The 26821-nt window shown below is 44.3% G+C and overlaps 2 protein-coding genes across 5 annotated transcripts; one reads left to right on the top strand and one right to left on the bottom strand.

Moving 5' to 3' along the window:
* Positions 1–2776: 2776 nt before the first annotated feature.
* foxb2 (forkhead box B2) lies at positions 2777–3986 on the bottom strand. Its single transcript, XM_088376658.1, has one exon. The coding sequence runs from the start codon at positions 3807–3809 to the stop codon at positions 2916–2918; it is 894 nt and encodes a 297-aa protein (XP_088232784.1). The 5' UTR covers positions 3810–3986; the 3' UTR covers positions 2777–2915.
* Positions 3987–7564: 3578 nt separating this feature from the next.
* Positions 7565–25805, top strand: LOC148397399 (uncharacterized). Of its 4 annotated transcripts, XM_088376812.1 has the most exons (19): positions 7565–7827; positions 10391–10489; positions 10557–10759; positions 10845–11008; positions 11402–11518; positions 11663–11751; positions 17469–17618; positions 17750–18084; positions 18153–21164; positions 21245–21568; positions 22282–22391; positions 22683–23027; positions 23097–23196; positions 23361–23492; positions 23741–23827; positions 23930–24028; positions 24192–24233; positions 25039–25071; positions 25370–25805. In XM_088376812.1, exons 1-19 carry the CDS (start codon positions 7789–7791, stop codon positions 25398–25400), a joined length of 5511 nt encoding a protein of 1836 aa, XP_088232938.1. In that variant the 5' UTR covers positions 7565–7788; the 3' UTR covers positions 25401–25805. The 4 variants fall into 4 exon arrangements, with proteins under 4 accessions (XP_088232938.1, XP_088232940.1, XP_088232942.1 ...); XM_088376814.1 differs by lacking the exons at positions 25039–25071; positions 25370–25805 and adding an exon at positions 24951–25021; XM_088376815.1 differs by lacking the exon at positions 24192–24233 and having other exon boundaries at positions 7568–7827.
* Positions 25806–26821: the final 1016 nt, after the last annotated feature.

Here is a 26821-nt window from a genome sequence, read left to right as displayed (position 1 = left end):
TCACGCAAACATTCACAAATATTCACATTGTGTTTCGGTACAATCCAAATTTCCCCTCCAAATTGCGATTCTTTGTCCAAGTCCTCGTTATATCGCAAACATTTTATGTGAACCTTTTTTAATTTTTTTTTTTTTTTGGTCTCTATACATGTGTTTGAAGCATGTGGGAAGGGCAAACACAACTGCAGTTAAAAAAAGACTAGCAGAAATTGCTAAATTAAATGTTCAAACTCTGTAGTTTGTAAATTTATTAGGAACAATAGCTATGCTCTGTTTTTTAAAATGAAACAACCAAAGCCGGTTTCACTTAGCAACATGAAATTTGGTAGGCTTGTCTATCATGAGCAGACCCACAAAAAAAGTGGCCCCCCGCAAAGTCCACCATTTTGGTTTAAAGACGCTATTTTGGGGTTATTTTTTTATTTTATTTCCAGGGACCTGCAAAAACTAACTAGTCCTTGAGATGTTTTGTTGATTGATACAACATTTCAATATTTGAAGTCGAGATGCGACCCTAAATCCCCCCCAATTTTGACCTTATTTGCCAAAGCATTAGAATGAAGTTTGATTCGCCGCTCTTTTCAACTTTTACACGTCATATTAGTCTTGTTTGTGGTTGTAGATCGGTCAAGATGGGTGTTAATCACTGACTTGCAAATGAATCTCCAACCAATTATGTTTTGCAGCTTGTATGAGGTACGGTGATTAAGAAGAAAATTAAAACGCTCGTTATGATGGCCTTATCGGTAAAACAACGCATGTCGAATTTACACTTGTGGCCCTTGTGAAGGGTGCTTAATTCCCACTAATGCCCCATTGCCTATGCAACACTGTCGTTTCACTTGTGACACGAACACACCTCTGACCCCCATGTTTTATTCAGTCGTTCAAAAGACTCATATTTCTCATTTTCGACTCAAATTTTATACAGTGACCCGTTTATTCAACCGTTGTGTCGCAAATATGGGAAAACAAAAGCAGGATGTTGACTGACTTACAGTCTTGTGTAGCCATTTCTAGTTCCGTTATTTTCAATGGGGACAAAAAAATTGGTCGACCCAGCCTTTTTTGGCACTTAACCACTATTTATCTGTTTGCTGCAAAAAAAATAAAACCCTCATACTGTAATTCAACAGATCACAGAGGGCACTAATGTCTGCATTATTACTCCTCTTATTGTGTCTTAATTGGTGCCATTTAATTATACTGTAGTGCAGCGAGGCTTATTAGAGCCTGCAAATTAGGGAATTAACACACACATGCACGCTTGTCGTCATTGACGCCGATTGAGAGTTCAAGATTTTAGGTGGAGAAAAAAAAAAAATCCTGTCTTCACTTTTTCTTGAAATTAGCTGTTCTCTTCACAACAGGTTTTGAAAAAGACACGAGAATTACAATTTGCTGAGAGTTGCACTGTAAAATTAAACTTTCATGTTAAGTGGGGACCTTAATATCGTACCGTGGGCCACAAATGGACCTCTGGCCATGAGTTTGAGACCCCTGCGCTAACCACTTACAGTGCCTCATTATAGATACTTGATTAGAGTAAAAACATTTGAAAAAAAAGAAGAAGTCTGAAAACAATTTACATTTGACATATTTATTGTAAACTTTTTTTACGTAAAAAAAAAATGAGATTGAGATTTAATTTTGTTTTAACTCACTACCATTCAGATACGTACTACTTTTTTTTTTAACTGAATTGAGAGGAACGGGAACTCAAGAAATAAGTCATTATTAGAGCAGACTTTTTTATTATTATTAAAATAATCTGATACTAGTCCACCCTGCTGATTAACTGAACACTCGACAGGAGAACAGAGGTCACCACCGTGTTGATGTGTGTGCTCCACTTGCCCTAACACCAATTTTTATTTTATTTTTTTTCCATCGCTCCCACGCCTTCGTCTTCTCTTGTCCGGCTGGTGCATGTCAATTATTTGTTCAGAGGCTGGTGTGACACTGGAGTGGTGTGTGGTGGTGGGGGGGCATCTCCAGGAGCCTTTGGGATGCTAAGCAGGGAGGATGGCGGGGCTTGAATCTAAGTCACTCTCAGTGATGCTTTGTGCATAGAGAGGAGAGGAGGCGAGCTTCAAAGCCACCGTTTAAACGCCGTCAAACAAAAGAGGGAAAACTTGATCCCGATCCCCGTTTGAAGTGCGCATCCATTTATTTGGGACATCAGCTCCGATGTCCATCCCACCGTGCGTGCGTGTGTGAGCCATGTTTTCGAGTGTTTTGCGCGAGACGGAAAAAAGTTATGACTCAAATCAGGTCAGCCTCGCCTTTAATCATGCTCACTATGTTTTGGATTTTCAGATGAACATCCAAATCACATTGTGTGAGCATATTCTGTACTTGTATTTGTCATCTGACCATATCATCACTTTACAAACTCAATATTTTGAGTCTTGTCACTCAAGCAACTTCAGTAAAATAATGGGATCAATGTGTGTGTTTTATGAGGAAACACAATGTTATTGACCTTATCACCCCACCCGCCCCCCGCAACATTTTGATATCAAAATCATTTTTATCATAACAAATTGATTCAACTAATTTCCTCAAAAGACTGGCCCAAAATATGCACGTAAATAAACAAATAACACTTGAGTACCATCATTTGTGAATTCTTTATAAATCTTCAGATAAATATTTCTCATACAAGCAATACACTGCTACAACCAAGCCTATAAAAATGACGAATGGAGGAAAATGCATTTGTCGTCAATAAAATGTACGTTGAATTTGAGAGAAACTTTCCGACTACATTTTCTTTGGGTTCAGCGTGTCTGATTGTATTATTTAGTAAGACATGGCAAATGCAGTAAATCAAATGTGCAAACAAAAAGATACAATCGGCCTATACAAATATTTTTTCACCCTTTTTTGCTGCGCCGTCATCCACCGTGCGATTAAGACAGAAGGAGGGCCGGGTGCAAGAGGTTGCCTTTCCCCTCCAGAGCGTCACCGTGGTGGCTTGAGGAGGAGGTGGAGCTGCTAGAGGAGGACATCCCGCTCAGACCGTGTGACATGAGAGTCGGCGTGGGCTTTATCGGCACCGGCACGGCGGGTAGCCCGGGCCCGTTGGCACTGTGGTGATACAGGCTTTTGGTCGGGACCCCGAAGGGCACGTACTCCGGGGACGGCGCCAGAGGCTCGGAGAGCATCCCGACGTGGGGCCACACGGAGGTCATCAGCTGAGGGGGCACCGGGTAGCCCAGATGGTGCATGACCGAGGTGAGGGGCACCACGCCCTTGTAGTCGCGGCCTATGATGTTCTCGATGGCGAACGGGTGTTTGAAGACACCCGGCTGGGCGCAGGGGATGCCCGGGTAGCCTTGGAAGTGGGCGGGCGGCGTGGGCGGGTGCATGAGGGGCAGGCGGCCGGGGGGCTCCCGCTGCTCCGGCTTGTGATGATGATGGTGGTGATGGTGGAAGTAGTGCAACATGGGCGAGCTCTTGCACGCCGCCAGCACCTTGAAACGCTTGCGGCGGCGCAGGAAGCTACCGTTCTCAAACATGTCGCCGCAATCCGGGTGCAGGGCCCAGAAGCTGCCCTTGCCCGGCTGGTCGGGCCGTCGCGGAATCTTGATGAAGCAGTCGTTGAAGGAGAGATTGTGCCGCAGGGAGTTCTGCCAGCGCTGCGTGTTGTCCCTGTAGTAGGGAAAGCGCTCCATGATGAACTTGTAAATGTCGCTCAGGGGGAGCATCTTGTCTTGGGAGTTCTGGATGGCCATGGCCGTGAGGGAGATGTACGAATAGGGAGGCTTCTGGTCACTGTAGGAGTTTTTCCCTGGTCGTGGCATGACTTCTTTTTTGTTTTTCCTTTTTAACTTCAAAGCGGCCTTTTCACGGAGAGATTGGTCCCGAATGTCTGAGCCATCGGAGGAGCGGCAATGAATAGTTAGCAAACTTGGCAGCCTTCCGACATCACCTGAGGAGAAAAACCCTGGTGCAAAAAAAGTGCAAGTCCTCGCCTAATAGTTGCCATAGATGTCCTCTCGTTGCCTGCTCGCAAGCCGTGTGGTCCAACTTTGGTCTCGCTCTCCTCCTCATATGCGATGCTCCCGCTTCCAATTGTATTGTGTGTGTGTGTGTGTGTGTGAGACCCCCGCAGGTCTGTGAGGCTGCTATTATCCAGACACTTTAAAAATGACACGCAAGGGTAGTTGTGAATGGATGTGTGGGAGGGGGAGAGAGAAAGAGAGAGAGTGAGAGAGACTTATGAATAAAAATGAAGAATGAGGAGGGTATTTAAAAAAATTCCCGATTGGCACAAAAAACATATGCAGCTTTTTAGTATGATCGATACCACAGTAAATATACAGTTTTGTGACTTTCAAATATTTTCTTCCATGACTAGGCTCCTGAATCATTTACTCATAATAAACTAATTATACTCATCAAAATCAATCAAAACGCCATTAATTCGTCAAAAAAGTCATTGTATTGTACAAAAGCATAGAAGAGAATATAACATAAATGTATCTTGTCAAATGTTATTACTATTTTAGCCGAGTGTGCATTTAAGGGGGCGTGGCCTTGTGAGTGACCCAGCAGCAGGAGTTGCTCCTTAATTGAGTCTTCTCATTTTACATTTGAGTGTTTGACTATTTGACCACATGCGAGGGCATTTTTCATGCTGCCGTCGTTTTGTGACGTCACCACGTGGATAGAAGTGATAAAAAGTAAAGTGACTATCATAAAAACGATGGAGCAGCACGCTTAATGAGACCGTTGGCGTGTCGAACTGTTCTGGGTTCAAATTTAAAATCTCAGTTATTCACTCCAAAGCTGTGTTTGTTTATTCTTTGTTTCTCTCACATGGGTCCTTCTAGCTCCAAAAGCGCGTGCATGAAGAAACATGCTTTTGAAGTCACACAGCGTCGAACGCGTCAGATTTAAAGAGACCTCAGGTCACTCAGCGTTAAACAATTAAACTCGGAAAGGGACCGATAACCATTCAGCATGATTATCTTTTGTTAATGTCTAACTTCGATGTGCGCGCTTCAAAGGTAAAGACACGAACGGCGGCCTCGCTTAAATGTGCTCGACTGCACTTTGCGACTTTGCAAACAATAAATCATGTCTTCCTTTGCGCACCATCATCACTGCGCTCACACACACGCGCGCGCGCGCACACACTCGCACGCCGCCGTTGATTAATTGCAGGGCAGGCCGTCCAGCGGCTGTCTGTCTGCTCAAACACTCTCGGGCGGATCCTACAAGGATGTAAACAAACTTCACGTCGACTCTCGGTGGAGAACCACCCTCGCCCCTCTTCCGTGCTGTAACGATACACATCCTTCTTTGGCCAGGTGTCATGGCTGGGGGTCCTTGACAGTCTTCTCGCGGGGTGGATGCGGAGGCCCACCCGAATACATTGCAATAATTAAGCCTTTGGTGAGTTTGGCCTCCTTGGAGAGGAAGTCCAACAATGTAATTAAGGGGCGAGCGTCGGGTATGAATATTCACCAAAAAAGAAAAAAAAAAAACACCCCACCGTCAGTTAATTAGCCGCCTCGCACACGACGCCACTCAAAAGGTCAGCTGAGGTGACGTCAGGAACATATTTAAAAAAAAAAAAAAAAATCGGGAAAACGTTTGTAATATATTCACAAGTCGTACGTGTTTTTCTTGTCTTTATTCCTCCTCTTCTCGGTTTGTTTTGATTTTCCTGCACCATGCGGGAAGGCCCCTTGCCGGTCTAAAAAAAAAAAAAGGTGCTCTTTATGCTCAGGAAAGATCAATATTAAATCTGTTTTCACAAAGGGCGCCGTTAAACAGACACCATGGCAGATCTGCATAACAAAATTAATTAACACAAACGCACACATACACACACACACATGAAAACGCCAAACTCCTGGACAAATATCTGGTTGTAAAGCACACCTTCTGGGCATAGCCAACATATGTCGGAATTATCCCTAATTGACTAATTACATAAATTACTCATTAAGTTTACAGCACATCAATTATAAAAGATGTATCAATTAATTTTGCATAAATTACAAGCGGCGGAGGAGGCGGTGGGCTTGTACGCGGAGGGCGGCGGAGGGAACAAGGGCATCCGGGAGGGGGTCTGCACGCGAAGGTGGAGACTGTGTCTGTTTATTTCCCGGCTTCGGCAATAATGATGATGTTTTCGGCTTAAGGGCAAAGATGTTCCTCCAACCGTCGTCTCCCGCTTTCTCACGTTGGGAAGTGAGGGGGGGGGGGTAATGGCAATTATAGTGATAATAATAATAATAATCTTAAAGACCTCTTCCGCGACTCATGAGGGGTGCGCCGTGGCAAAGAGAGCCATTAAAATCAATTAGTGAGGCCTATTGTTTCCAGTGGAAAAATGAAACTGGTTTTAATAGTGGCGAGCAGATGTCCTATAAGACTCGTCCAGAGAGTTCAAGCTTCTCAGGTTTGTTGTAAAAGAGCAACGGAAGCCAGGTGTTTCATTAGCCGTGCTTCCTGAAATGTGCACGGACAGACGTCAGAATTCATTCGGACAGACCGACTGAGCAAACTGCTGACAGGAATGGATTTGTTGAGCATTGACCGACTCGCTCATGAATGGCAAACCAATCGGAAAACTGAAGCATTCACATGCGGACTTTCTGACTCAACGATGAAATTGCATTGGTCAAATTGATCACTAACTGATTTATGGGTAATTTACCCACGGAGTGACAAACAGACAAACTCAGACAGGTAGACGGACTCAATCAATAACCTGATTGATTGACGTTTTGATCTAATGGTTCACAGACTGACTTAACTTGTTGCTGACTAACTCCCCAAATAGTCGGCACATTGACCAAATGACTAATTTACACAGATGACAAATCCTGGCTAACTGATTGGATTGGTTGAGTAAACTACTTCCCGACTCACTAAGTGACAAATATGTTAACCAACCACTTCATGATGCTTTGCTTGCAGTTGCATCAGAATCTTGATATTGATTGACTGAGTGTCCTAAATTGTGCTGGCTCTCTCTGCAGTGTTGCTGCACGAGGCAGCTTCCATTAACAACACAAGAGGCCAAGCTTGCCCGCTTCAGCAAAAACCTTCCACATATTTCAAGGAAGAAACTTGAAAGCAATCATATTAAATTATTACAATGTTTTGGAGAATTATGGTACGGCAGTTTTCGTTGAAATTGTTGAACGCTTGCTGATTTCGAGTCGCTTGCCGCTGTCCATGGTGCTGAAGTAGAGCACACTACTGCTGTCTATGCTCGTACTGTTCTCTATCTCCTTCCTTCCTTCCTTCCTTCCTTCCTTCCTTCCTTCCTTCCTTCCTTCCTTCCTTCCTTCCTTCCTTCCTTCCTTCCTTCCTTCCTTCCTTCCTTCCTTCCTTCCTTCCTTCCTTCCTTCCTTCCTTCCTTCCTTCCTTCCGTCACCATATGTTTTTCATATATTTTTACTGGCAAAATGACCGACGCGCGTTAGTTTAAAAAAAAAAAAAAAAGAAAATGTGACGTCGTAATACACGACGAAGCCTACGCGCTTCTACTTCCGCCACTACAACTAGTGGCGGCCGTCACCTGCAGCCAACCAACCGGCTTCGCGAGAAGGGGCGGTGCCAATCATACACAGCTGCAGAGGGACTGCTGCAGTGCGAGCGTAGCGGGGGGGGGGGACTCCGCTCCACTCAGCAATACACACACTCATCACACACGCACACACATACACACGCATGGACACGCCACAGAAACGTCCCTAAGTGAATTATTGTTTGTCCTATGTGGAGCTCCACGGTGGGACCGCGCCGACGCAGGCCGACATGGACGACTATCTGCGGAGGGTGGACTGCAGACTCGGGGTGAGTTGCGAGCCTCCCAACATAACAGAAGCCTCCCCTTGTGCGTGCTACAGGCTCCTTTCCTGTTGCTGCACCTGTAGCCACACATGGATAGCACCGTTGCATGGTATGATAGGGACGAAGAAGCTTGTGTACCCCTTCCGAATTGACATCAACAAGTTCAGGCCCCCCCACCCACCTGACACATCCTCCTCTCCTTGCATGCAAGCATTGCACTCGTCAGTGGTACTCAAACTTGGGTCAGCGAGCTGTAGCGTGGGGTCCCAAAAAAAATTGCTATAAATTAAGCTGCATCATTAATCAACACGAAATCAAAAGCATAATAAACCATTAATTCCTCTCTATCGTACCTTCGGCAAAGCAGCTATATTTATGTAGCACAAGTTAACTTAATGTGCTTCACGTAATTAAAAAGTACAAAATTTGACAGCAAAAGAACTCTAGGCATTTAAAAAGCAAGTAGAGAAATAAAAAGTAGCATTCTAAAATCACTGAAAGAGCGTATAGTGCAAGAAAATCATTTTACTCAAAAGTCTGATATTTACCATAAAAGTTGGAACGGAAACCAAATTAGGAACTCGAAATGTATCTACCCTCTTTTTAAGCACCTGCATCTCCGGCTTAGCGACATATCAACCTCCTTTTTTAACAGATTGACAACTTAGTTCACAGGGACAATTTAGAATGTTCAGTTGACCTAAAATACATTATTTTGGAAACGTGGGAAGACTATGAAGGAGTCTTGACCCAGTTTCTCCTGTTTTGTTTTTGCCCTCCATGTATTTGAATGTAAGCGAGGCTAATTTGTGCCATTGCAGGCCTCTCTGTCATTGCTGATGTGCGTGGCCACCATCCAGAGCATCCATACTCCTAATTGCCCTGATTCTTACTCACATCGACTCTTTCTATCTATCTATCGTGTCTCGCTCTGCAGATAAGACAATGTGCTGAGTAGACTTCCAGCATTGTTCCCTTTCGCCCGGAGCCCATCCGATTACGTCTTTAACTCGGGAGGCTTTGCGATAAGCGTGTGAGGAACGGAGAACGTGTGGGCCCTCTGCTCGTCAAGTTCAAGTTCATCCTTGCGAACCTGTCAGGCTCGTTCCAATTAAAACAAAAATAAATTTAAAAAAAATTAAATAAATAAATATAAATATACAAAAACACTCGCAAGTTGCTGCTTTAGTCCACAATTTACAGCAAAGGCCTCACGCGCCGACTCCATGGCCAAGTTCTTAATGTCAGTCAATTGGCCACGCCCCTTAAAGGCGTACAGCATTACAATTTAGGATTTGAACAGTAGGAATTTTTTTAGACCGATTTTGATATTTGGCACAATTATCCATCCATCCATCCATCCATCCATCCATCCATCCATCCATCCATCCATCCATCCATCCATCCATCCATCCATCCATCCATCCATCCATCCATCCATCCATCCATCCATCCATCCATCCATCCATCCATCCATCCATCCATCCATCCATCCATCCATCCATCCATCCATCCATTTTCTGTCGGCTTGTCGATTCAAATAAACAATTAATGGACCAATATTTAAAAAAAAAATATATATATATATACATATATATATAATGAATAAAATAATTTTTTTGGTCACGTAATGCTTGAAATATAACAGATGTTTAAACTATTACCTGGTTGGTCACAAACCAAATAAAAGTATCGACTGTCTTGGCTAATTTCAGGTTTTCCAGATTGAACGCTGACACATATGCACACATGCACAGCGAGCAAAAAAGACACTAAGTGGAACGTTCCCCCACTAATGCATCACTTCCTTTCTCTGGTCGACCACTATTGATTCATCTTCCCTCTCGCTCTCTTCTCCATCCTCATCTTCACATTTTCACATATCACATTTCTGCATCCATTTCCCAGCCTTTTGGTCATTAAGTATCTCCACGCGCACTTTCTCACTTGATATATTTTAAAAGCCGAGTCAAACCTCTCTGCCTTCCATCTCGTGACGTCATTCCTCGCTTTGATCATCATTCCTGTTTCGAACGCTTTTGGGCCTTATTCCCTTCTGCCATTTGATGGTAGCATAAACGAGCTTTTTGCACGAGCGTCGTGTCCGCTATCGATCGATTTTGTTTTAACACCTGCGCCTTTCGTTTCCATGACAACAATCAGGGTGGGGGGGGGGATACTTATTGAACTGCGGCTTTTCCAATGTGGGCCCCCATGGAAACAGAAAGAAAGCAGGCGTCGTATTTTCACTTGTAGCGACAGCACTTCATTGCCAAGTCATAAAATACCTCTCTCAGTGGAATTCATAAAAGTCATCTCTTCTCACATAAACTTTTTTTTTCCCCAAATTGATTTAGCTGCATGTCCCCCCCCGATAAAGACCTCAATATTAATGCAGTGTATTGAGTTCACCCAACACAGCCGTGATACCATATCAAATCACAGTCAAATATTGAAGAAATGTCAGGATTCAATATCACCCCCCCCCCTCCCCCCACCGACATGATTGTTTACTGAAACTCATCTCCCTTGTGTGTGTGTGCGTGTCTGTGTGTGTCTTTTCCAGGCGTGGAGTGACAAGTGTATCCATGCTGTGCTAGGTGGTCCCGAGGCGGATGTGGACACTGTGGCCGCCACGCTGTGCTTAGCGCTACACCTTAGTCAGGTATACAAGTGTGTGTGTGTGTGTGTCTACATGTTTGTCCTTGACCTCCATGTCTCATTCTCATCAGAGGGATCCCTCCCTGGGTGTGTGTGTGCCGCTGCTGTGCGGCCGGCGTGGGTCCGCCTCGCTGCCCGCGGAGACCCTGAGCTACCTACGCAAGATCAAAGTGTGCGAGAGCCTCTTACTGTGGAAGGACGACCTGGACCTGATGAAAGTCCATCGGGCAGGAAAACTATCAATCACGCTGATGCGGGACGGCCTGCTGGATGGGTACACATGCACGCAAGGGGGAGGGGCAGGGAGGGGGGTGTCTGCACTAATGCATTCATTGAATGTATGTGTTTATGCACATCAGCTCTGAGAGCCGAGCTTTTGACTCCAGCATCCTGCGAGTGGTCCATCATCAGGATGATGATGATGATGACTGCAGCCCGGCGTCCGGGGCGATGACGATCGCCAGAGAGCTTCTTCAAGAGGCACCCGAGCGAGTCGGACGGACGCTGAGGGAGAGTCTCGGAGGTGAGAGAGATGCGCGCTTGCACCCTGGGGGAGGTAATGGGGCGACGCGGCGGCGCTCAAGAGCAACCAGGAGAAGAAGGTTGTGTGTCTCGGAAAGTTTTAATAACTTATGGCATTACATGCTTTAGATGCTCCTGTTTTTATTTTACCAGTGAAGTTCAAATGAGGCAAGAACCAAATTTGGGTCTTGACTTGAGAGTGATTGATGCAAACGTGATGGATGGAGCGAAGAGTGAAAACTTGAGAGGAAGATAACAAGCGAGTCAACATGGAAGGCTGATAACACAACTACAACTAGTTTTATTCGACATGTCAACAAAAAAGGCCTGTGGGTAGTTTTCAAACAAGAGGCAAAAGTCCTACCAATAAATCTTTTTGCGTGTGTGTCTTCAGAGGCGTTGCGGCTCCAAAGCGAAGCCTTCGTGCTCAAACATGGCCGCCGGTGCTTGCAACTGGATGAGCTGTTGAGACGCTTGGAGCGGTGTAGTGACAGCAAGGGGATGCTAAAAGGTGATTTTTAAATGTTCTTTGTGCCTCTATGCTGTCTCATTTGTAGTGGGGCCCCAAGTATTGGGCGAAATCTATACATCTAATGATGAACGCTGACATCACAGGTAACTTTTAGTCGTCTTGTGTTGTGCTAACGTGGTCAAGGTCTGGAGCACCTGCTGTCCAAGGAGCTCAAGGAGTTCTCGGACGGCGAGACGACCATTGCGCTCACCTCGGTCACAGTAGGTGAGGAGGTAAGCTTCTCCATTTATGAGAAAAGGGAGGTGCTTTCATAGCAATCTTCTGGAATAGCATCTTTATCGTTGCCTCGGCGACTACGTGTATCTTATGAGGCTGGAGGACCAAGACGGTCACTTCACGACCATAAATACATTTGAATACGAATTGAAAAGTATTCAATCACCGGAAGTCATTTTGCAGAATAATAATTGATTAAAACATGATGTCCGTACAATAAATGCATAAAAAATGCATTGATTAATAAAAATATTGATCTAAAATCCATCTCATTACAAAATGTATTATTAACAAATGAAAAGGAATTTGCATCATAACAAAAAGTGAATGATGATTTTAATAAAAATGAATGAATTTAATAAAAATCAGAGAGCAATGAAAAAAAATCACTTCATTACAATTAGAAATACTGATAAATATAACGATAAAATAAACTAATGATCAAATAAAATAAAACCATCCATTACAATGAAAAAATACTATTAATAAATACAAAATATATCAAAACATCTAGCTACAACAATTAATAAATCAAATGTGCCAAGAGATGACCAGTTAGGTTCATGATTTATTCTCCTTTAAAACAGGAAAGAAAAAAAAATCCCCTTTACAAATCAAATAAACCCTCAAATATGATCATTTTAGTAAAACTTTCAATAACCTTTTCTTTATGCAAAATCGGTGCACCCTGCAATGTTGTGCATTTGGATGAGGCCTGTGAGTTGCAACCAGGTGTCTCCTCCCTACGGATGGATTAAAAAGAGAAAGGAATAAAAGATCCAACACGCACAAAATATTTCCGTTTCCCCCTTCTCCGTGTCTTAATGTGTTCGTCCACACACACGCACACATTCATTAAGCTCTCCGTCTCCCATGCAAAGCCCATCTGAGTGCGGCTGCCTAGCGCGCGGTATTAGGGCTATGTGTAAAATAAATGATGTCTGTTGCCGGGGGGCTCCAGCTCTGCCTACCCCGGAACACTACCCAACGTCCAAGGAACATTAAACACCCACATCCTCGTTTAGTGAATAAATAACCATTCACGGCTTGTGTGTGTGCGTGCGCTGGACTTTCTGTGCATATTTTAGCATGGAGAGTGGGGCTCCCATTAGAGACTTTATATAGAAGAAATGGCCAACGGCCCAGTGTCATGGTGGGCTGCTAATGACGTGAGAAGATGAGCCCCCACCTTTGCGTGCGTGTCATTTGCAGTGTGTGTATTGATACGTGGTGTTTTAATTGTGTTTGAAAAGAGGGCGCGCCATACGACCGGGTCATTTCCGGAGGTGCGACTTCTTCTGCCTTTAATGGATCTTTGCAGAAAAAGGAAATAAATTACCTTCAATTAGCTGGTAATGGTTTGTGTGTTTGGCGACGTGTGTGTGTGTGTGTGTGTGTGTGTGAAGTTTAAGTTCGGTTTGTGGGTAAAGATTTGAACTACAAATGGACATTAGGCTAAATGTCTTTGATTGAGTGGAAAAATTGGGGATTTTGCACAGTGTGGTTCCTCGGGTTGTAGTTTTGGGACCGTGCGATACCAAATACAGTGGATATAAGCGGTGTAACGATTAATCGACAACTCATCGTTTATCAAATGAATCGAAATCAACGGAATTTCAGCTTCTCAATAGTATACCTTGATTTTTGTATAGTCCTCCATAAAATCAAATAGATTACACTACTAGTCAACAGTAAATTTTAAATCAAGGTAATTGTCAATTGCTGCCCTATAAAAAGTCTACACACCCCTGTTGAAACACCAGGTTCTTGTAGTACGTGAAATTGAGATCACCATCAAAACTTTTTCCACCACTAATGTCACCATTGTGCAACCCAATTAAAAAATAAATAAACAACGGACAGAATTGTAGTTGCACAAGTGTGCACACCCTTTTAGAAAAATGGGGACGTGGTTGTGTTCAGAATTAACCAATCACGTACACTGCAGTTTTTGGTCCCAAGGGGCGGCCACACCACTTTTGTGGTCTCTAGTGCCGGCGTGCATCTCGGTTGGTAGATAAAAACTTTATTGATCCATTAGAAGTGCAAGTGAAGAAAGTGGTCTTGGTGATAAGACAATACATACATCACGCAGCGTGAAGCTCAAATCTTAGAGTTGGTGTCAAGTTTGTGTGAAAGTGTGTGCATGTGTGTGTATGCAAATGAGCACAAGCAGATGAAGCATTGTCGGGATGACGACTTGTCATGCTGTGGAATTGATGAACTGTAGGAGGGACAGCGCCCGCAGCCACAAACATGACTTTGTGAGTAATGTCTTGTTTCTTTTTTTTCCCCCTCCAATGTGTTAATATGGACATTTATGCTTTTTGAATACGCTTCCTGTTTGTCACTTCCTCCGGAGACCGCTTTACCTTTTTTCGGGTGTTTAGTCGCAGTTGGTCTTTTGTTGCGGTTTTCACAGCTTTGGATGGCCTCTAATGGCTTGTTTGTTCTCGGTCCTGCGGCCCTTCTGTTTGCTTACGCGCAGCCACTTTTGCCACGATGCTCCTTGCACAAATAATTACGCTGGCTAATGACAGGGCCCGCAGCCACAGCACTCGCTAAATGCCTTTCTGATGGGAGGCACCAGGAGACAGCAGGTGCAGCGCAGGCCTCCTGGGGACTGATTGAAGAAGAGCACCCTCTCACTTAATTTTTGGGGATATTGAACTGAAAGAGTTCCTCCTCATAACTTTAAGAAGATCGGTCATGACAAGTCATCAAACTTCACTGCCACAGTGAATTTGACAATCTGAAAAATATTCCAGATGAGTCCAAATTGCTCCAAAAATGGCAAATTCTTGAGATGTTTTTGTGGGTCTACTCATGGTTGGCATGCCCACCTAATTTCTCATTGCCAAGTGAAATTGGCTTCAAGGGCTGAATTTCATGAAAAGTTTGAAACTCCGGACTTGTGGAGTTTGTGTTTTATGGCAAGTCTTCAAAATCGGCTGCCGTGACCATGAGTGCGTTTTTCGGCTTAATTCATATTCCACAAACGCAGTAAATCAGAATGCCGTGTTTAGACCAGTGGGAGAGCCTAGAACATATTGTAAAGAACATTTTTAACTTGACTCCCTGCTTTAATCATCTTAACTTTTTTTTTTTTTTTTAAGTCCTCCCTTTATTTTCATTCCCTCCTCGTAGCATCTTTGGGCTTTTGCGAGCGAATAAACAAAACAAAACATTTGTGGACTCAGCTCGTGCCGGCCCCCCTTCAACAAATCCCCGCGTTGAGCGAATGAAGCATCATCATCAAGAGACTGAAAGATGGACATATGCGCTTGTTTTATGCAAACTCTGCCCCCCCCCCTCCTGCTTCCCTCTAGTGTTGATGTGTGCGCGTTTCAGCGGGGTGGCCTCCGCTGTGAAGGCAGACGCGTATATAAATCTCAGCCGCCTTGATGGATTCATCAGGGTGGCGGAAAAGCGTCGATTGTCTCTCAGCGTTGTGTTGAGTATGCAAAGGGTATGCAAAGAACCTAAATGGCTAAACGCTTGATTAATTCTTTGTCGGCGACAGCGGGAAACGCCCCTTTGGACTGGGTTTGCGCGCCAGCTTATGTGACTTATGATCGGGGCCCGATGTGAGGAGCTGTGCACCTGGGGCTGTGCGTGTCGCCGGCGTGGAAAAACACAACAAATGCCTGTGGAGTCAAGTGTGTGTGTATGTGGTGTGTGTGTGTAGGGTTAGAAAGTTCCAACAAGTATCAAACAAGTTTTTTTTAATATATATCTGTAAAAATTGTGAGACATTAAATACACACGCAAAGTGTTGTCACAAAATTTCCAGTTTTTTTTTAATATTTAAAAACCAATATCTAATATATTACACCAACAGATCACAGTATTTTGACATGAAAAATAAAGGTAAAAAAATGTATAGAAAGTTTAAAACATTGAAAACACTTAAATGTTGAGTCGCAATAGTTACTGTTTTTATATTTTTTTAAATATTAAAAAAAAAGTTTATATCTAATACATCACACCAATATATCACAGTATTTTGACCATACATAATAAAGGTAAACACTGATATATTATTTTTTATAATTTAAAATATTACAAATTGTTGTTTTTCAATATTTTTAAAATGAAAACATGCAAAAAAGTTTGCATTTTCACGACAAACTTCCCAAATTATGATATTTTACATATTAACATCTACCTTATATTTATATTTTTTGACTGATTCAAACCATTGCAACTTCATATCTGATATTTAAACAACTCACTTCATTGCACAGCATTTCAGTCCAGTTTTACATGAATTCAATTTTCAACCTGTCAAAAAAATTATTGTAGCAGTTGACCAATACCTTCGAATACCCCCCTCCTTCACTTCAAATCACTTGCGGGTTTTAAGGCGGATTAGTGCTAACATGTTGCTAATTTGTAAGGAAGTGCAATCTGTGGAACTAGATGGGTGGCTAATTTACGCCGTTAAGAGCCAAATGGCGGACAGACTGTCTCCCTGCGTGTCATCGCATCCCATCTTTGCACGCTCCATCTTCTCCATGCTCGTGTGTGTGTGTGTTGTAACTTTAAAGCAACGGTGGGCAACCTGCGGCTCGTGGGCCGTATACAACTTGAATATGTAAGTGCCTGTGGGAAGCCTCATTGCACTCTTCAGGGTATCAGTGCTGAGAAATGGCCCCTGTCAGTATGTACGTGTGTATCATGTGTGCGTTAACGATGGATGGCTCGGATAGCAGCCATATTGGGGAGATGGATGGGGGGAGGGAGGAGTGATGTGCTACCTCATCCTGGCAGGTTAATATTGACACAGCCCGGGTAGAGAGACAGCCTGCAACCCTCATCAATCTCACAAACATGCACACACACAAATTTTTTTTTTTTTTTAGCGGCTACGCTATCTCTCCTTGCCCACACACGATGGCATTCCACTCTCTTAATTACGTTTCCACTCGCTGTGCATATTTGACGATCTCTCGACAAATCTTAGCTAAAAGCCTAAAATTACAAGTTGGCATTTTTCTGTTTGGTTTTATACTCCAAAAAAGCAAAACCAACAGTTGCATAAGTGAACCAAACAAAATGAGCAAATATTTTTTGGGGTAACTTTTGCTCAGCAAACATGCCGATCCGTTACCACGATCTTTCTGCAGTCATTCGTCACCGCAAGAGAATTAGCATAATCTGTGCGCGGCGGCTGTTTTAAGAGCAAACGCTAATTGCCGGCCGATAAATCACGGTGACAGCTTTGTCTATCATTGATGAAGGCCTCCTTTTGCGAGGGAAATCAGATGTGCAGTTGGGGGACTTTGTCGACTGTAACCACAGCAGAAAGCTTATGAATCATTTTTGCATTACTATTATGATTGTTTCTCCTTGCCCTCTGCTTCATAGGTTACTCCTTGTCAAAATGATTCACTTTTTTTTTTCCAATCTCAGTTTTCTACTGTTTCAGATCAAACTTACAAATAATTCAAGACATTGGTGCTTTGTTTTTTTTACACCTTCAAAACATTCCCAGTTTTGAAAGAATTCCACATTTTCCACACACAATAAAAACCCAAATCATTTAAGTGAATGAGATGTAAGAAAAAAAAATCTATCAAGCTTAAGAATTCAATAGACAGAAGATATTTTGCATATTTGCCTCCTCCCTTGATTAAGATTAAAATGTTTGTTTTGTGTAATGAGCATCTGTGTTTTTGGCTGCTTATGTTACTTCTTGATTCTTTCCCAGCACTGGCATAGTTACGAAGAAGCCTTGAAATCCTTCTGCAATCGTCACGCCTATGACGGACTGATGCTTCTCTTGGCCATTGAAGATGCGATTATTCCTCCCCGCCTGCAGGTGGCAGTCTATTCGTCAAATAGTGAATTCCTCAACCAGGTAAAATATCTGCTAACTGCCATTTTTTTTCTGTTCGGACAATATCTTCTAGGTAACGTGGATTTTATGAAGTTACCAGATGTTTCAATAGCATGGTTTCATTGTAGAATATATTTTTTTTAATAATGCAGATCTGCTGTGAGCTAGAGGAGACCACCAGCGTGTCTCTCTCTGGCGAACCAGAAACCAGGGGTGATCTACAGGTCTACCAGGTCCAACTAAATAGCTTCTCGCCTCTGGGCACGTCATTGTTGCTGCTGGAGGAAGAGATCCGTGGCCTCCTCAAGGAGTTTGTGGATCGGCGGAGCTCCATGCTAGCCTGCCGCCCCAGCAGCATGACGTCCTCCACCGAGGGGGTGGCGGGCAGCGTGGAGTTCTCCCAGGGTTCGTCTGGCATCAATGACATGGAAGGCTCAGACACCGAGAGAGCCGAGGGAGGTGCTAGAGATGTGGTAGCAATGGAGAGGTGTGTAAAAGGGGCAATTATCCAAAAAGGCAACGTCGTCCAATCTTGTTCTTTTTGTGTTCCCATAGGGTGGTGCCAGAGCGTGAGAATGATCCAGGAGGAGTCCAAGCAAGTGTGGAGTTGGTGAGCCCCGACAGCGGTATGAACACCATCCGCAGCAGCCGCTCCTCCAAGGAGAGCTCAGTGTTTCTCAGCGATGACAGCCCTGTTGCCGAGATGATTGGGTCAGCGGTGGGTCCCGGGGGCCTCCTGTTGAGGAACCCCTCCCCCCTGGGGCTGTTGTCCCTCTCACCTCCTGCACCGCCCGAGAGGAGGCGGCGTCAGCATTCAAACAAAAAGAGGAATGATCTCTTTGATCAGTTTCATTTTGAACCGCTCCATCCGCATCACGTCCTCCAGAATTCCGCAGGAAAAACAGACAACGATCAGCAAACGGCGGGGAGCTCCAGCCTCTCAGAATACGAGGAACTAAACACGGTGGATTTCTCTGATCCCAGTTCTTTGGGTGGTCTGGAAAGTAGGCGCTCTTCTTCTGATCCAGACTGTCAAGTCATGGAAATGATGGAAACTGTGGTTCCTCCCACACCGGTCAATAGCCTGGCGGGCGGTCACCCTTCCGGCAGCTGCGGCGCCAGGTTCTTCCCCGAAGACGTGGCAGAGAGGATCAGCGGCCTGCAGCACAAGGACAGCGTCTCGTCGTCCTTGTCCGAGACCTGGGAGGAGCTCGGCTTCGACGCGCCTTCCTTGAATGATGCCTGGAGTAGAACCAGAGGGACAGAGAGTCCTCAGAATCTGGAGGAACTACGGTACAAAGAGTCTGATGGTGAAAAAACAAGTAGGGAAGGGAGGTCACAGAGGGACTGGAGCTTGGAACCACAGCTTAGTTTGATCACCGAACAGACAGAATCATATGAAAACTGGAACCCGGATTCTGAACTTGGTGATCAATGGAACCCCGTTACCGCGGCCGATCTCCAGTTGACGCCACCGGAAGAGGAAGTTGAAAGCAAAGCTGGCGTCTTTGGAGTTAAAGAAACGACTAACCCTAACCCTAACCCTAACCCTTCTTCACAGAAGAAGAAAATGATACTCAACACTTTAACGCCAGACACATCGAAGGAGGACAATGATGAAGCACAGGAGAGTAAAGCAGGTAGAGCAATGCAGACGCTGGATTTTTGGACCTATTCGGCACAGAAGGGTTTTCTGAAATCAGATAGCGGAACCACCACTTCATACCCGGAATCGCTTGACATGTGGAATACGACAATCCGAGATGACAGTTTTTCTCCACTCATGACACCTTTATCTGAAGACTCTGGAAACTTCGCTGGGGCGACTCCCAACATGAGAGGAGGAGCTTCCTTGGAAAGCCCTCAGGGATTCTCCTATGGAGGCATGGAAATGTGGAACACAACCATACAAGAAGACAGCTCTTCATCCGCAAGCCCAGAAGCACCTGGGAATGGGAAAGACCATAGTCACCCTGATTTAGTGGATGGAAGGGAGACTGCAACCAAAAAGCAGGATAGCGAAGCAGAAAGAGGAGAACGAGAAAAGGATATCGGACCGATGGGTCAAAAGCAGAGTGTCAAAATAGTAATAGACGGAGAAGAAGGCGGACGGTCAGACCCAGTAGGGAATCTTCCTGTTCCTCGCATGGTCATCTCCACTTCAGACTACGACAATGTAGGAGGCTGCAGTTGGAGCATTTCAACTTCCCCTGAGATTGACTGCGGTCCTGTCGTAGATACGATACAACTTGAAGAGCAGTCCAGCCCATTCGTAGCCGTGACCAAGCCCGCAGAAGACAAAACGCAATCCGACGGAAGCGGTTCAGATAAAATCTTTCATTTTGAGGAGCAGGGTGACTCGAGTTCAGCTGAGAAAACAGTCGAGATTCATTCTCCATTTATTCTGGTTGACAACTGTCAGGCATTTTTAGAGGATCAGCAGTCAAATTTAGTGGAAAGTTGTGAATATCCAATCCAGAATAAAGACTCTTTATCTCAAAGCCCTGATAGTTCGGCGAGTCTTGCGTCTAGTAAACCCAAAGGTTCTGGGCCAGCGTCACCACCATTGACTCTTGCTGATAATCAAAGCCAAGAATGTTCCATGAAAGAGGAAATGTCGCTCAGCCCCAGTTCTGGTGTTGACGAAGAGACACTCAAATTGAGCCCGGGCAGTCGAGACGAACTAAGGTCCAATTCAGACGGGGATTCGTCATCGTGCCTTGAAATGGAGTACATTATCGTTCCAGGAACATTAAAGTCTCCCAAAGACACCGAAGGGTCATCAAAAGGATCTCGGAAGCCCATGGAAACGTTTCACATGCTTTCCTATGCCGTTTCAGTGCTGAAAGCTCAGAATCAGAAGACGACAGAGCAAAGTGGACAGATCCAGAATGATCATTCAACCGGCGAGGATCAAAGTCTTACCCAAGGTTTCCAGTCAGAGTCAAGACCATTGTCTGGAAGTGAAACACAATTGGAACAAGGTTCCTATGAAGATAAATCCAACGTCTTTGGCAGAAGTATGTCACCTTCATTGAGACACCCATCGGATCACTTCCTCAAAACCAGAGAGGAGGTTTATGTCCACTCTCAAATCTCCATGGAGGATTCGGGTTCAGACAGTGGCCACTCACCCGTCAACTCATCTACACCCCATCCCAACTTACAAGTCTGGGGGGATTCGTTACAGAGACGAGACACATCGCAATCATCGTGCAATAGCTCCGCCATCTCTCACACGAGCTCCTTGGTTAGTACGCCCGCCAGCGAATCGGGCGTACCGAGCAACAAGGCCCTTGGATTACCGTTTTCTGGAGATTTGATGGAGGAGGAAAATGATGAAGAGGGGCCAGAGGAAGAACCGACAAGGGTGCAAAGGTCTCACGATCTGCTGAGTTTTACAGAGGAGCTCGTTCAATGTTCTTCACTTCCACCAAACAGCGACCCATTCCAAGGTGATTCACTGGATTATTATGATGGACAAACTGAAAGGGCTGATGATTGCTTGCTTGAGCACCACGAAGGAGACCATTGGGCCTCTCACCAAAACCGTTCTCAGAATTTAGGGTAAGTGACTAAAACAAGTTTCAGTTGTGTGTGTGGGTTGTTTGTATGACAATTTGACTTCTCCGTCCCTCATTTACCAGATGCCAAAATATGACATCACAACTTTTACCCCATCCGGCCAATCCGAGAGCTACGAACCAGTGGACAACGCTTCAAGGTTCACCTCAGAGCGGTTACAATTACCACCATGTTGACCAAAGGACAGAAAACCAGGAAGGTCCCGAACCAGCGAGGAACACGTCAGACGTCTATGCCGAATTTTCAACTCAAGTCCCTCATGCGGACTTTGTAGTCGAGCGGGACGAAAGCTACTTCGAACCTTGTCGCGCTCAATACGAGGACCCGGTGCGGGAGGATTGCGTCCAGTATGTGCCTGAGGGATACGCCCACTTTCTCATGTCCAGGTTAGTTGTGCCTTATATAATATTTGAGAAAAAAAAAGGCATTTGGGAATTTTATTTTTATCATTAGTGTTTTTATCAGTCTTAGTAGTATTATTTCCTGGGGACTGAATATTAAGAATAATTCTCAGTACAATTTTACTGGAACATGCAATACTGTGTATTGTTATTTTTTTTTTTGTTCATCCCATGCATCTTTGTTTGTGTGTGTGTGTGTGCGGGGCGCAGTTTTAATGATGGCTCCTCATTAACAGTTGCATCACTCTGCCCCCGCTTTGTAATTCTGATGAATTGCCCCCTCCCCTTTGGGGTACGCAGCCCTCCCTTGTCTTTGTTTGTGTGCCTGTGTGCGTGTCTGTCAGTGTTGTGGTCATGTGACGCAGTTGCAAAGAAGCTACTCCATGCTAAGGTAGGTGTGTAAATAAGATGCGAGCGTGTGTCCACGTTTCTTATGTGAACTCCGCTATTGTTAACACAAATTATGGTAATGAGTCACGTGGGGGGGGGGGGTCGATGTTGAAAGGGAATAGATAGAGAGTGGGGGGTAGTAACACTGGTCCGTATTGTTCCCCTTGCCTTGAAAACTTACTTTATTCCTTTAAACATGTCGCTGTGTTATGTTTGTGCTCTTTTGCGGTGTCTTTTTGTGCATCCTGGACATGGCTGATAGCGCTGATTGCATATGTCATGGATGGCGTTTGTGTACCTCGGAACAGGCGAGAGCCCCAGGAGGATCGGCCGGCAGAAGTGACGGCGACAACTATGATGATGATGATGAGGAGGAGGACATCCAGTGAGGAAGCTGAGACTGTAGAGCACGGGGAAGGTAAAAAAACACCACCACAAAGTAAATGACCTGCTTGTACGGAGTGAAAACTATGTAAAATTGTGTTACTGTCACTTTAAGAAACAGTGTATGTCTTCCTTCCTTTCTTTCTTTCTTTCTTTCTTTCTTTCTTTCTTTCTTTCTTTCTTTCTTTCTTTCTTTCTTTCTTTCTTTCTTTCTTTCTTTCTTTCTTTCTTTCTCGCTTACTTTCTCTCTCTCTCCCTCCCTCCCTTGCTTCCTCCCTTCCTTCAATTAAGAAAAAAAAATGTTCTCTACTATACCCTGTGGCAGACCCTGCCTCATCCGCGGACGTGTCGGTGGGCTCCAGTCAGAGGCGTAAGTTGGCGGCGCCGCCCATGAACGTGTCGCTGGAGCGCAGCGAAGGCTCCCTGCTCTCCGAGGACGCCCTGGACACGGACGACGAGGATGCGGCTCTCGACACCGGAGATGACCTGGACGTGGACATCGAGGAGCTGGACACGTCCGAAGAGGAGCGCGATCCGCCCGTCCCTCCGGACGGGGTTAGCGAGGGGCTCGAGGACGGCCGGCTGTGGAGGAGTGTCGTGATTGGCGAGCAGGAGCATCGCATCGATATGAAGTGCATTGAGGCCTACAAGAGGGTCATCTCTCATGGAGGTATAGACGCCCGTCTATTTGTTTCCTCTTGATGCCTCCCTGGTGTAACCGCCGTCATTCACGTGGCAGGTTATTACGCCGAGCGCAACGCCATCATCGTTTTTGCAGCCTGCTTCCTGCCTGATAGCGACTGTGACAGTTACAACTATGTCATGGAAAATCTCTTCTTGTAAGTAAAAATCCTTGACTTGCATTTCATTGTGAGCCAGCTTCAGATAGGCCACCGCTTGAGTGAAGCCGCATGTGCCGATGCAGTTTTCAGAACTGAAACACACGCATCCAAACTTAGAACACGTCCAAGGAGCTGCAACTCCACCGTCTTCTTATGCGCAGGTACGTCATAAGCACCTTGGAGCTGATGGTGGCAGAGGACTACATGATTGTCTACCTGAACGGCGCCACACCTCGCCACAGGATGCCTGGCTTCACATGGATGAAGAAGTGCTACCAGATGATTGACAGGAGGTCACTCTTCATTTATTTATTTTTTTTCATAATGTGGTTTTAATGTATTATTTTTCTGTGTAACAGCAACGAGTTATGTAAAGTTGGAATTGATCCCTTCCTTCCTTCCTTCCTTCCTTCCTTCCTTCCTTCCTTCCTTCCTTCCTTCCTTCCTTCCTTCCTTCCTTCCTTCCTTCCTTCCTTCCTTCCTTCCTTCCTTCCTTTTTCTTTCTTTCTTTCTTCCTTCCTTCCGACTACTCTTCTTTCAGGCTGAAGAAGAACCTGAAGATGTTCATCATCGTCCATCCTTCCTGGTTCATCAGAACACTCTTAGGCATCACCAGACCCTTCATAAGGTTCATTGCATTTATCTGTCCCAATTTTCATTCGATTAACGGCGGGTGAATACACATTAGTCGATATTAAATTGCATGCCCAACATTGTGTTTTGTGTTCAGCTCCAAGTTCTGCAGTAAAATCAAGTACGTGGGCAGCCTGCAGGAGCTGGGACGCATCATCCCCATGGAATACGTCCACATTCCGCCCAGCATCGTCAAGTGAGTTTTCTGAGGCCCACCGGCACGGGTTAACACACCACCTGAACATACATTCTGTAGAAAACTTGTGTGCAGTTGCTCGCAAGAGACAAAAAAACATTTGGTTGGTTCACTTCGAATCACTTTTGTCTGTTGAGCTTGATTTTCCATGTCCCCTTACAAGGTATGACCAACAGAGGGCGGCACACACATTTACTTGCATGAGGTAAAAAGCTCCGAGCCTGAAACTGTACTAACCATCTGATACGGCCTGACGCCGACTCATTCGCTTTTCTAAGGTCCACTTTGTGGCTTTAACTCCTTCGCTGCTCATTTGATGGTTTGTACATTAGTCGCAAATTGCCCTCGTTGTGTTTTCTTTGCCGGGGGTTGAAAGTTAGTCTTCAATGCATATGCATGTATGAGCATTCATGTCAAACCAGTGTCAAATGGTCTAAAGGTGTTTTGCATCATGGTTTGTGATATATCTATTCATTAATTTAGGAAACGATTTCGGTAGGCTTGGCAATTAAGTCTGCTTACTTTAATGTCCTCACATGTGGAAAAGGAGAGCCACAGTCACTTTTCATTTATTTATTTTTTTAATTGGCGGGAGGAAAGGAATAAACTCATGCAGGAGCTGCTGTCAACCACAGCTCACGCCCAGACACTCAAATGCAGAGTTTGCCCCACCAGGACACGGACACTCGCGTTAGTGTCAACAAAGTGTCACGCCAGGCAACCTTTTGGACTTCTTGAATGATTCCTTTCAATTGTTCCTTGTAATATTTCACTAATTTTCTCAATTTCACCTTCTTGTTCTGAACTAATCCCTCATTGCTTGTCTAGAGTTTTTCCTTTGTTTCTTTTATCCCATCCTAAATGTAAAAAAAAATTAAAATACTCTTTGCTGTTCCCTCCTCATGTGGGACGGTGGACATAGGCTACTCATTGAAGTGTCTCCAAAAGCAACCCCCAGCCCACCTCATTAACTTGTCTTCTCTGCCCTCTATTGCAACGTCACACACCAGGCTGGACACCGATTTAAAGGACGCTTCAGGAAAGTAAGTCTGCACAAGCCATCCCAAACCAAATGACATTTACCTATTTATTGAAGTATAGGAAAAACATATTGGAAAAAAAAATATTTTGAAAAATGAGACAATTTTCGAACAAATGTCTCAAATATCAAAACATTTTGCTATAGAGTCATTTTCATTTTCGAAGTAATCATAAATCAAGAAAAACAACGTGTAGCAGTAAAAATGGCAGGTGTTGAGCGCCACCTAGGGCCCAAATGTGCACGTGCTGGTGTATCTTAACACCCTTGTCATATCTCTTTTGTTTCCTGGTGTCTGTCAGGTCCGACAGAAAGAGAAGTTTGGCCATTTGACAAAACCAGAGCTCCACTTGAGGCTGCTCGTCTTCCCGTGAGAAGGGAAGAGGTTGCGGCGAGGCGCTCGGAAAACACCGCATCACTGTCGGAGACAAAAGTGCTCTCCAGACTGCACTCAAAGAGGTTTACATCGGAATCCATTAATTACGACTGTATCCACCACTTGACTAATATGCCTTTTCTTTCACGACACTGTATCGGTAGCATTTTGGACCATTAATAACCTCTCATGCATCAACAGTCGTGGAGTCGGAGTTTACAAAAAATTCAACATACAATAAATCTCTGTACTGTACTTGTCGACAAACTGATACAAGTCAACATTGGTTGAAATCAGGGGTATGACAATTGCAAGTAATTGAAAGAAACCATTTATGAGAATATCTCAAAAAAGGGACAAACTAATAAAAGAAATATCACCGTAATGACGCTATACAGTTATGGTGTAATGATACATGGATTAAAATGTACTATACAAGTACAAATATATTATCAGTATGAACAATAATAATATTATATATATATATATATATATATATATATATATATATATATATATATATATATATATATATAGACATTATAATGGTTATGTAACGGCATTTTTGTCCCACCCCGGATTTGAACGTAGCCACTCTGTCGTCAATCTCAAAACCGGCTTTCTCTACTAATCCGTTCCATCACTGTGAAAGTCGTCGAGGTAGCAAGATAGCACTTGAATGTGTTTGCGGTGACTTACTTGTGCATGCCTTCTGCTTGTGTGTGTGTGTGTGTATGCGTGTGTGTGCGTGTGTGTGAGAGAGAAGAGCTGGTGATATATTGTTGACAAAGTCTTGTGTGTGTGTGTGTGTGTGTGTGTGTGTTCCACATTTTTATTTGTAATTCTGCCTTCATCTTCTTACAGTAAAATAAAGAAAGGAATACTCGGCCCGTGTCTAAACTTTTAATGTTTTTAATTAAACATTAAATTAAATGAAAAAAATAAAACTCATGTGTTGAACAAGTGCGATATCCAGAGGAGTTGCCCGTTTCCTATGTGTTTTTGTATGTATTGGTTCGGAACACTGACACACTTGCGGAAGTCTTTGGTTAAGGTCAACAACTGCTCCAACGCATCCTGCTCGCCCCTCATGATGGCCAAGCAGCGGCAAGCCTTCTCCGGGCTGTCGTCGTCATCATCATAGTCGATCCAGGTGTTTCGGCTGAAGCTACTCGGGGTGAGATTCCGGCCCACCTTGAGGTAAAACACAGAGGGTGGCCAACAGGGCGGCCACCTTCAGCCAAAACCTTTGGTGTTGTCCCCTCAAGCTCATCCTCAAAATGACAGAACAATAATTATGAAATCATAAAATAGTAAATTCACAGTTTTAAAAATTGCATTAGTCTATATTTTTATGTCTTTGTATTGTAGAGAATAT

Source organism: Syngnathus floridae, chromosome 5, assembly GCF_059516105.1.
Source record: "Syngnathus floridae isolate MCC-2025c chromosome 5, RoL_Sflo_1.0, whole genome shotgun sequence".
NCBI classification, from domain to species: Eukaryota; Metazoa; Chordata; class Actinopteri; order Syngnathiformes; family Syngnathidae; genus Syngnathus; species Syngnathus floridae.
Note: the sequence above shows the minus strand (reverse complement) of the source record. Positions and strands in the feature narration are given on the sequence as shown.

What these genes read in the sequence shown, in the direction of transcription:
- foxb2 (XM_088376658.1), bottom strand. Translation starts at nt 3,809, where the DNA reads ATGCCACGACCAGGGAAAAACTCCTACAGTGACCAGAAGCCTCCCTAT.
- LOC148397399 (XM_088376812.1), top strand. Translation starts at nt 7,789, where the DNA reads ATGGACGACTATCTGCGGAGGGTGGACTGCAGACTCGGG. An exon ending in GATGTGGTAGCAATGGAGAG is followed by an intron (nt 18,085 to 18,152) that starts GTGTGTAAAAGG and finishes GTGTTCCCATAG; the next exon opens with GGTGGTGCCAGAGCGTGAGA. An exon ending in ATCACCAGACCCTTCATAAG is followed by an intron (nt 23,828 to 23,929) that starts GTTCATTGCATT and finishes TTTTGTGTTCAG; the next exon opens with CTCCAAGTTCTGCAGTAAAA.